The sequence below is a fragment of the Alosa pseudoharengus genome, unplaced genomic scaffold (genome assembly GCF_046254945.1).
Source record: "Alosa pseudoharengus isolate Yale_2024_CS ecotype anadromous, Long Island Sound unplaced genomic scaffold, YU_APseudo_1.1 YU_APseudo_1.1_scf_6, whole genome shotgun sequence".
Classification (NCBI taxonomy): domain Eukaryota; kingdom Metazoa; phylum Chordata; class Actinopteri; order Clupeiformes; family Clupeidae; genus Alosa; species Alosa pseudoharengus.
The window spans coordinates 20,088,343-20,099,527 of record NW_027468848.1 but is presented as its reverse complement, the minus strand read 5'-3'; the positions used below and the strand labels follow the sequence as shown (position 1 = coordinate 20,099,527).

The 11,185-nt window shown below is 42.0% G+C and overlaps 1 protein-coding gene across 1 annotated transcript; it reads left to right on the top strand.

Moving 5' to 3' along the window:
- The first annotated feature begins 12 nt into the window (after positions 1 to 12).
- On the top strand, positions 13 to 10,007 carry ankrd13a (ankyrin repeat domain 13A). The gene is made up of 15 exons (XM_076270124.1): positions 13 to 428; positions 934 to 1,069; positions 1,492 to 1,616; positions 2,005 to 2,050; positions 2,153 to 2,296; positions 2,455 to 2,638; positions 2,739 to 2,805; positions 2,937 to 3,018; positions 3,234 to 3,295; positions 3,528 to 3,658; positions 3,911 to 4,068; positions 4,255 to 4,482; positions 7,259 to 7,437; positions 7,586 to 7,650; positions 7,921 to 10,007. The coding sequence occupies exons 1-15, from the start codon at positions 330 to 332 to the stop codon at positions 8,117 to 8,119; spliced, it is 1,905 nt and encodes a 634-aa protein (XP_076126239.1). The 5' UTR covers positions 13 to 329; the 3' UTR covers positions 8,120 to 10,007.
- The last annotated feature ends 1,178 nt before the right edge of the window (positions 10,008 to 11,185 follow it).

Sequence of the window (11,185 nt, the reverse complement as noted above, 5' to 3'; positions counted from 1 at the left end):
ACACGAATACTGCAGTAATGTTAAAATAAGACGATTAACAAGTTGTGTGATGCAATCAAAATACCCCCTGCTTCATAATAGTTTGGCCCATTCACTTCCTTGTTTTTCAAAAGTTTTATTTTGGAAAGTTAGTTTCGTGATTTGCCCGAACGTCGGTCCCTTTACTTGTATCACACAGCATTGCACTAATACATTTTTTCATTTACATTTGCATTGATGCATTTAGGGGTCAATGTTTGATATATTTTTCATGGCGACACATAGCTAGCCTATGCTAGCCTAGCCTGTTGGTGTGGAACATAAGCTAGCTAGAAGTTTATCAAGGAAGAATGTTACCTGCCGACAACGACGATTTCAGGGCTAGGTTTCCATTGCACTCCTTAGTTTGGGAGAATGACTACAGGAATCTGGATAAGTCGGTACCTACGGTATGTGATCCATCAACTCTTGCTAGAAATGAATGCCCATATTATTGCATAGACCAGAAGTCTTTTACGCATCTGCTATCCTTAGCTATCGATAGCTGGGTGAGTATAACTAGCAAGTTAGCTTTCGTTTTTTGCTGATATCAACTGAACTTTATCAGAGTATTTTTGTGGTAAGCTTTATCGCCGGCTTTTGAAGATGTCAATGAAATTCAGTTCACTGATGGTTTCTCGATGTAAGTTGTTATTGAATCCAAGCTGTGGATCGTTAGCTTGCTAGCATAACAGGTCAGTGCTAGGTGAGGTTTACAACTGATGATGGGTCGAACTTAGCGTAACAGTTAGTGATGTTGTTTGGCATATTTTAGCGGTTCTTGTAGACATATTCACTGGGCCTTTTCATTGAGCTCCACTTCGAGTCGTTTAAATCCTGCGATCATTTGTTTCAGAACTTCGTTGTGTGTTTCCATCATTTTCTGTTTCTGATCTGTTATTTTCCGCGTCAAAGAATAACAAAGAGGAGGTTGACCCCAGAGGACGAACACCCCTCCATCTAGCAGTGTCATTGGGGCATTTGGAATCAGTGAGAGTTCTCCTGAGGCATGGAGCAGATGTCACCAAAGAGAATATTAAGAATTGGACAGGTGAGACTTGTGTCTTCGACCATCTTGTGTATTAAACGACTATTTATTTATTTATTTATTTATTTATTTTAAATAGCTTTTACACTATGGTGTGGTAGTGTCAGTTGACTTGCTATCTTTGCCATCACTGACGTTGCCTTATTTGGCTTGTATTCACACACACACACACACACATACATGCACACACACACATACATCCCTCCCTCCCACCCAACTTTTTGTCTCAAATTTTTTCAAAATGCCCTCTTCAGTATGCTCTCCTTGTTCCATTGGAGCTCTCCTCTGTAACTTGATTGCTTTACTTCACCGGCAATGAGAGAGTGAACACAACATGTGAAATCTTCCATCAAGTCATCATTACTACGCTTGAATTAGGATTTAATGACGTGGCTGTGTGTGTCCGTCCTTGTGTGTGGGTCTAGTGCTGCAGGAGGCGGTCAGCACAGGAGATCCTGAGATGGTGCAGTTGGTGCTGCAGCGACGGGACTACCTCAAAGCCTCCACAGCTCTTGGAGGAGTGCCTGAGCTGCTGTCAAAGATAAGAGAGGTATCTCTCTCTCTCTCTCCCTCGCTATCTATCTGTCTGCCTCTCTACAACTCTCTCTCTCTCTCTCTCAATCACTCTCTCGCTTTCTCACATACATATACACACACACAGTCTGTTTCTCTGACACAGTCTTTTTCTCCTTCCATCTCTTTGACATACTTTCTATTTTTGCCATCTATCCATTCTCATTCCTCTTTACTACTGTACCGTGCTTTCCTTTTCCACGTTCTGAAAAATGGTGGCAACCCCACGTCTACCTTTAAATATGGATGCAGACTTATTTCTGATGATTGTGTCTCCTTGGATACCTCATATGGGTATGTGAGACTGGCATTCCATTCAGTTGTTATGGTTACACTTCTCACTCTAACAACTGTTATTTTGACAGTCGCCAGATTTTTATTTGGAGATGAAATGGGAGTTCACAAGTTGGAGTAAGTTAAAACCTTGTGCCATAATGTAACACAAATACTGAATTCTTCATCTTTGGGGAAAGTGATGTCACCTGGTAACCACTTATCTTATCCTTGCTTCAGTCCCACTGGTGTCGAGGGTGTGCCCCAGTGACATCTGTCGGGTATGGAAAAGTGGCGCCAGCCTGCGGGTCGATGCCACCCTGCTCGGCTTCGAAAACATGACCTGGATCAGGGGCAGGAGGAGCTACATTTTTCGGGGAGATGGTGAGTGTCTCTATCTGATACCATCAAGACATTCTGGAGCGATATTTGTGCTTGCTCTCTTTATCTTTGCAGTCTAGTGCCACAGAGTATACTTAGCTTCCACACAAACATGTGACATTTCTAATAGTGATTTGCCGATTGTGTGATATGCACTGCAGACAGCTTTACAGAGCTCATGGAGATAAACCATGATGACGAGGTGGTGGACACAGAGCGCTTCGATATCGAAATGGAGGATGTTACACTCGACTCCATGCAACCTAACCAGCAGGAAGTTGCCAAGAGGCTGACTACGCCCATTGTTAACACCTTTTTGGACACCAAAGACATTGCCTTCGAGAGGTATGCCTAGCAGGAAAGACGTGCTCAAAAACAAAACCACCATAGTGTTTAATGGTGCTAAATCTGTTGACACTGTTGTTTTTATGGTTCTTCCTCACAGGTCAAAGTCTGGTATCTGGGGATGGAGGTCTGACAAAACAGAGAGTGTTAATGGATTTGAAGCAAAGGTAAGGTGCCAAACATGAGTAAATCACTATTCACAACACTTCTCTCATTTAATTTTTTTCTAAAGTCCTGAAACTAAAACACATTGTCACGCATTAACTGTCAACATGTCATGCTTTGTTTGGTTTTAAAGGTTTTCAGTGTAAATAACGTGAATGTGGTGATTCGAACCAGGACTGAACATTTAACCGATGAAGAAAAGACCAGAATAAAAGGTAATATTCAGACCTCCATAAATGACACATGTGAAAACAGATTGTATTGTGGAAGTAGTCTCTGCAGTTCTGTTGCATTGAATAATACAGTGAGGCCAAAATGCATTGATTCATTTACTGATGTCTGCTTTTGATGTTCATGTTAAAATACCTCAAAATTGAAAGCGAGGAATATCTGTGGGTGTACAATGTGTCCCTCTTGGTCCCTTTTCTAGGTGAGAGGAACATTCTCGAGTCACTGCTTGGAACTGTAGAGCAGCATGTCAGTGTTCAAGGGGTAAGCTATTACTGCCTTATGATGAACTTACATGAACTGTCCATCTCCACTCAGTCATACATTCTCCACTTTGTTTTCAGTTTATTGATTATTGATCAGTTTATTTATTGTTGGTCAATATGGTTTACAAATGGCAACAAGTGTTTCAGTAACTGTGGTAAATGATGGTATTGGTGTGGTGTTAAAAATACATTGATTGCCATATCCATTAAAATGACAACTGCATTTGTAGGATCTCACTTTGGAGTATGCCACAGCCACCAACCCCACAGCCATCACACCAGAGGAGTACTTCGACCCAGACTTCGATCTGCAGGACAGAGACATTGGCAGGCCAATTGAACTCACCATCAGGACCCAAAAGTAAAAAGCCAAACATAGAGCTCAAAAACCTACCTTCAGTAGGCTAAGTATTCTATTGTTTGTTGACAAACACAAGAAATCCGGATAATGAATGACCACTTAATGCATTCACCAGTCTATCTTCCAATCCCACTGGTTTAAATTATAACTCAAGTCGGATATTAAGCGTCATATCTAACTCAAGGCATTCCTAACACCACCTGCTCCCACACTGAATGGTTAACTGTGGCACTCTGCTGTGCTGTGCCGCAGGTTCAAGGGTACTCTGTGGATGAGCGAGGAGTACCCGCTCTCCCTGGTGGAGCAAGTGGCGCCCATCATCGAGCTGATGTCTCGCACCAGCTCCCACTTCGCCCGCCTCCACGACTTCCTCATCCTCAGGTTCCCTCCCGGATTCCCTGTCAAAATAGGTACTGGCAAGAGTTTTTTATTTTTTTTATTTTAAGTACATCTTTGCCCTTCAGTTGCACCTGAAAGATACATGGTCCTTTGTTTTAACGTGAGCTCAACATGGTTTGAAGTGTTGTGGAATGTCCTTGAAGAATGTGAAAGTGATGGTATGAAAGATGTGAGCCATTTCCTCATTGCGCTGACAGAGATTCCGCTCTTCCACGTGCTCAACGCCCGCATTACCTTCGGGAACGTGAACAAGTGCAGCACTGAAGAGCCAGCCAGTGCCACCCCTGCCACCACACCTGCTGCCACGCCCTCTACCACCCCTGCCACCACGCCCTCTGCCACACCTGCTGCCACCCCCACGCCCACTGCCACGCCTGCTGCCACCCCCACGCCCTCTGATGAGGGGGAGGAAAGCGAGACCACAGGTGGGACACCTGAGTTCCCTATGTTGATGTTTATGTTTGTTTACGTTTGTTTATGTCTGCTTAGCACTGTAGATGCTTTTATCCAGAGCTATGTGTTCATCATGTAGATCAGGGCTTTTCAAAGCGGGTGCCGTGACACATGCTCAGGGGTGTCGCGGAATGGTCCAAGGCTTGATAATTTAATGATGAATTTGTATTTATTTATTTAAAAAAAAAAAAAGAGCCATAATATCAATTTCAAAATACAGTTGTGATAGAGGGACAGACGTTTTATGGTGAGACACGGCAGGTGAAAACATTGGGTTTTTTTATGCACTGGCCAATTTTGAGATTTTGGGCTAGTTTGCTACCTTAGCATGTATTCTTTCACACTACTACAAAAACAAAATCCAATTTACACATTTTGTCTACTCGCACCTGTATTCATCAAAAGTTAGCATTCTAACGTTTCATGCACTACCATGACCGTGATTTCGAAATATCATGTGTAGTACCGTTGGAAAGCTCTGTTTTTCCTGCATGATGATGTGCAATCAAAATATGGACACTTCCTTAGTATCAGCAACCAGTCGTGGAAGTTCAAAGGCGAATTTTTTCTCAAATTGAGTTTCCTCTCCCACTCTTAGCAGTCTTTCCAGTCTTATAACTATATCTACAAGACATTTACTGAGGGTTTTGTTGATATATTATTCCTAGCCTGATTTATGTGACATTTTATTCCTAAAACATGGCAAAAAATTTTTTTTTAAGGCTATTGACAGTATATTCTGATTTACAGGATAACAAAAGTAGAGATCCATAAATCCCTCTGTATTTTTTAATCTAATATGTGAAGACAATGAAATAATAATTTTGAACCTGGCTTTATCCAAAGCTCAGATTTCATGTTTTAAAATGTATGCAAATTATGAATATTATTAATTATGCATAAAGTTTACCCTATTCACCTGTAGTGTCTCGCCTTTAGTTGAAGGCCTATTCCTGATATTTCTGTTCATATTCTTTTCACTATTTTTTCCAAAAGTTCTATTAAATGAGTTGAATTTAAGAGAATGGTTCATTTGAGTAAAACAAAAATGAGATAAACCTCACCTTCTCATAGTATTATAATAAAAGCAGTTATGGTCTATCCAACACATCACAAGGTTAAATAAAATGGCATGAAGTACATATCATGCACAAAGGAGGGTGGGAGTAAAAAGTTAAAGGAACCATATGTAAGATTGTGGCCAAAACTGGTACTGCAATCACTTTCAAATTACTGTAGAGCGGTGTATCCCCTCGCCCTCCCCCCTGACTCAAGGTTGCCAACCCGGATGCCGAAACACTGCTGATTTTGTGATTAGTAGATAGGTGGAGGGTGGCGCATCAGGCCAAAACACAACATTACATGACAAAACACAACATCAACATCAGTTGAGGGCTGCAACTTCACTTTTTAAAATGACAATATCCTGGCTGGACTACTGTTGTCAGTGATATAAGTATTTGAAATGAACATGATTTCTTAATGTCTAGTGACATATCAGGGCCATTTCATGATTAATAGAGTCCCGAAGTGTGACGTAGCGTTTCCATGACGGCAGAATCACTGGATCTAAATAAACTTTCGAAGTGGCATAAATAGCATTGAATGTAGACATGTGGCATCATTTCTAGCTAATAAAAATAAATATATCCATTTAAACGTGTTTTACCTGCTCGGCAGCAGCTTAGCCACATAACACGGGTTCCCTGGCAGGTGAAATAGAAAGAAGCAAAATTCCAGTGGATATTTCACGTCTTCTCAAAGGCTGGTGGCTGTTAAGAGCGACGTTTTTTGCCAAAAAAATAAAGCCAAAACACGTCCGTGAATTTAAGGATTTTAACCGCATGCTGTGAAGTTACATGCAGGTCTCTTTTACGGAGGAAACCCATGCTAAAATAAAACTCTGTAGTCACAAATTTGATCGTGTTGGTATGAATGTATGTTGTAGTATGTGATTCCTACAGTGTACAAAAAATATACTAACGTCTTAGAAACGTTGTAAAATGATTGAAATATATTAAGAAAGCCACCGCTATGGTGATTTCTAATGGTAGATTGATTTGTTTAGATCCAGTGAAATTGATGCCTTGGCAACGTTACGTCATGGCTTCGGGACTCTATTGAAATACATTTCTTACATATGGTTCCTTTAAAAAAAGAGGGGTGCCGTAGATGGAGAGAGATATGGTTAGGGGTGCCGTGAGCCAGAAAAGTTTGGCAACCACTGGTGTAGATGAATTCAATTAGTAGTGCATGGTTAGCTCATTTGTTCTGGTGTCAAGATTATGATGCAGTATGTACAGCACCCTGCACATTTACTGCCACCGCTGGTAAAGTTGAGTTAGAAGAAGAGTAAGAGTAATCTTTCGATTTTATTTTAGTCTCACAGTGAAAGTAATTCTGAGATTTATTCTGGGAATTAAATGTGCCAATAAATGTGGAGGGCACTGTGCATGATGCATTACTAGTGCGAGTTATGAGTAGGCATCTAGTATTGGTTGAAAGGCTAAATTTGATCTGAAGCCCCTTTGCAAGTGCTTTCTTTTTGGTCTTGATCTTGCTAACTGCAAGTAGAGTACCTTTCCTTTAGTCGCTCATTCAGTGAGGCATGCTCACACTTGCTCTGATGTTGTCAGAGTTTACGGTGAAGTTGTGAAACAAAGGTGTCTATTGCAACTCATCTTTCCTGGTGTGACCAGTTAAGATGTGCGCTTTGTACTCATGTGCTGTGCTGATGGTCTGTGTCAGCTCTGGCAGGAGCGGCCCCGTTTCAGGTGTGCCCGTCGGTGTTCGTCGTGCCTGCGCACTACCGGCACCGTGGCGGCAGCCGGCACATGCCAACCACGCACTCCCACAGCCATGAGGAAGAGCTGCTGCAGTATGCCATCCACCAGAGCCTGCTGGAGTCCAGCGTGGGACCCACACCGGTCAGACACACACTACAGAATTCTAGATGCTTATAATATTCCATGCAAATGTGGGAACTATGCAAATATGTTTATACAGATATACACAGAAAGTCATTGTGTTGAGGAATAACACTGTGTGTGTGTGTCTGTTGTGTGTGTGTGATAGGATGTGGTCTGGGGAGATGCCAACGGAATGGTCCCTGAGCTCATGGGGAGTAGCCAAAGTGATGGGTAAGTGGCTCCCCTGATAGCACTTTTAAGACGTCTCTCCTCTACTTGCTTTCTCTCACTCATTGACACCTTTCTCTCACACATTGACACCTCTCTCTCTCTCTCTCTCTATCTATCTATCTCTCTCTCTCTCTCTCTCTCACACTCACACTCACACTCACACACCACCCACCCCCCCATGCATAAATCATAAATTGACCCAAAGCATGAACACATTTGCAGTCTGTGAATAGACTTCACAAACTTCTAACAAAGGACTTTCTCACACAGGACCCTGTCATCTGAAGGAGTTCTCCTGGACCTCGGAGACACCAGCACGGCCAGCTCGGTGTCCGCCTCCAGCCCGGACAACGAGCTGCGGCTGGCACTGGAGCTGTCCGCTCGGGCCAAGGAGGACGATGAGCGCAGGAGGAAGGAGGAGGAAGAGGAGCTGGAGAGGATACTGCAGCTCTCCCTCACCGAGAAGTAAAGCGGTCACAACAACAGACTGGGTGCAGACCAGCGCTCAAAAAGAAAACAAGGAAAGACAACATAGGAGGGGGAAAAAAGGGAGCGAGTCCATATTTTTTGCCATTTTACCACATAATTTTTTTTTCTAATTCAAACTCTTAATAAGTAATCCATAATCTTTTGCCACAGACTAGCAGGAAATATGCTCAGTCAGTCAGTTAACATTTGTGAGATGAAGTCGCTTAGCGATTGAAGTATATTTCTGGAGCAGATCTTTGAGGCACTTTTTTGCTGTATTCACCATTCTGAATATTTGAAACTCCCTGTGAATTGTAAGCTTCCTTTTCCTTGCCTCACAAAGTTATCTGAGTCTCTCAACGCAGTCTTTTTCCCCCCATGTCGGATTTTAAGGTGTTCGTTCGTTCCAGCGCGTGGTGAGTGTGGGTCTCTTTCTGCTTCTATACCCAGGCACTGAAAGGATACAAGACCAAGATATCGTTGTTTTTGTAGATTGTGCTGCTGGTGTACCAGTGTTCCGGATGTGTGTGCGTGTGTGTACATACACACATGAGTGAGTGTGCATTTTGCATAAGAGTTTTGAGTTTGGGGATGGGGATTTTGGGCCAGGTTTGGGTCCCAGGGTTTTCGCCTTTAAATTGAACAGACCATCTCAGGGTTCCAGTTTTCCATACTAACAAAGTAGTGTTGAAGTTAACACGAGTACATTATGTGACAAGAAAACTGTAATACTAACACAGCAGATATCATCTTTTGTCGTGTTTTTTACAGGCTTAACATAAACATATTAGATAACATTTTCACTTTTTTTTTTTTTTTCAAAAAAAAAAAAACTGCAAGTTTTTGGTGCAGCATTTATTTGAACAAGTCCTGATTTGAGTGTTTTTCCACTGCTATGTGCTAGTATCAACCCCTCAACTTCAAAAACAGCAATAAATGCCAGTGTGCCTCTTCAGTCACAAACATGCATATGCTTTCCATGCATAGGCAGCTCATTGGACATCATTTGTCCACAGCGGTGTCGTACATCAGGACGGGATGTGTGCGGATGTGTTGGTGTGATATTTGTGTCAGTTTTTCCAAATGTCCATGGTCTGGATGTAAGCATAATGATCGAAATGGATGAACTGCCAAACCTGAATCCATTGGCTGATGCTGCTCTAACCCAGTAATAGCTGTTGATCCTGAACCATCTCCATCTGTAATGCCCGAAGGTGGAAAAACTCAGTCCGCTTCACTCAGCTTCAGTCGCAGCATATCATCAGATACTGTCTGATACCAATGGCATGGGTAGACTGATGTCTCCTGGTTCGCATAGATTTGCAGCAGCTAGATTTCTGTTGGCCTATCTACCTTGTTGTTTTTCCCTCTTTTCCCTTGGAAAGTGACGTCTAGGTAATCAGAGCTGTGCTCCTATAGTTGCCTGAGGACTTATTGTGGCACAGAACTACTAATGTCTTTATTTTTATTATTATTATTATTATTATTTAAAACAAGGGCCTAATGTTCCAGAACATCCGATCATAGACTGGATCCACATTGACCTACTGAGCAGTGCAACACAGACCAAAACTTACTTCTAAAGGGAAACACTTTCTGCTCTCCAAACGTAAGGGTGTGTTTTATTCAGAAATTATTGAATACTTGTCCTCTTTTTTTGCTGAGCTTAAACTGCTGATAATCTCAATGCCAAATTGCCAAACGGTGTCCACTCATGTGTAGACTTACCAGAGGGGTGGTTTGAAGCAGCTACAGGTCTTAATCAAGCCACAGCATGATTACAGCAGGTCTTGGCATGTTAAAAAAATTGAGAAAGCATTTTATAAACAGTGTGTGTCAGCGCAAATGTATTTTCTTTTCCCTTAAATAAATAAAAGCACTTTATTTAATTTATGGTATGATGTATGTATGTCTTATTAAAGGAAGGAATGAAAAAGTCCTGACTGTTCTCCTTCATGCAGTGTTCTACCAGGACCAGCAGGTGGCAGTAGCTTGATATGTAAAAGGGTTTCCTGTGTGTGTGTTTGTGTGCTTTAGACCAGCAGAGAGCGTGTGGTAGATTAGAACAAATGGTTGAATGAAGGAAAAATAATGGAGCAGCATCCTGACGCCCTCTTCATTCACTGTGTTTTCGCATGGCAATCCCTGGTTATTGGCTAAACATAGCCACCACCCACAGTCTGATCCTGACATCTGCACATTGTACACAACCCAGACCAATTACAGTTTCTGAGCTGTACGTTAATCTACTTAAGCCAACATGAAAATATTACTGTGCTCATATGCTGGTATGGTCTATATTATGGAGCAGGGGTTCAAAGAGAATTGGCTGATATATAGACTGATTGTTGGACATCTGTAGAGGCTCAGCATGGACGTTATGTGGTTAGAAACATGCTCTCTACATTGGTGAGGGAAGCGATCCACACATTAACAATATGGGCTGTACCATAGGCCTACATACAACCCCAAATCAGAAAAAGTTTGGACGTTGTGTAAAATGCAAAAAGGAAACAGAATGTGATGATATACAAGTCTTGTAAGCCCATATTTAGCAGCAAAAGGGACATAGACAACATATCAAGTGTTGAAAATGGAAGATGTTGACTATTTCATGGAAAATATACCGGTATGATCATTTTGAATTTCATGTCGGCAACATGTTTTAAAAAAAGTTGGGCAGGGAATGTTTACCACTGCTGCTTCACCTCTTCATTTAACAAAATTCTGTAAATGTTTAGGAAGCTGAGAAGCCCCTATTTTCCACCTTGGCGCATGGCGGAAAACGGGTTATTTTCCGAGCGCAAAGTTTATTCGTATTTTGCACGTCTCTTTTTTTGAGCAATGTGCCAAGGTGTGTGGTGTGGCAATTAATGACCTAAGGAGGGGATCTGGCGCATTGTCTAAAAATCCATTGACCAAGAGAAACCTGGTCAGAAGTCCATGGCGGGTTGTTTATATCATGTTATTTTAAGAGCACATTATCAACAGTGATATGGGCGGGTGCACAATGCACCATGCTTCTCTCATCCACAAACGTGCACTGGCGCACATCCATGCAAAACAT

Bases quoted from the DNA above. Each gene is read 5' to 3' on its own strand.
- ankrd13a (XM_076270124.1), top strand. From the start codon at position 330: ATGTTACCTGCCGACAACGACGATTTCAGGGCTAGGTTTCCATTGCAC. The intron at 3,019-3,233 runs GTAATATTCAGA...TCCCTTTTCTAG, and splicing joins AGAAAAGACCAGAATAAAAG to GTGAGAGGAACATTCTCGAG. The intron at 4,483-7,258 runs GTGGGACACCTG...GGTCTGTGTCAG, and splicing joins GGAGGAAAGCGAGACCACAG to CTCTGGCAGGAGCGGCCCCG.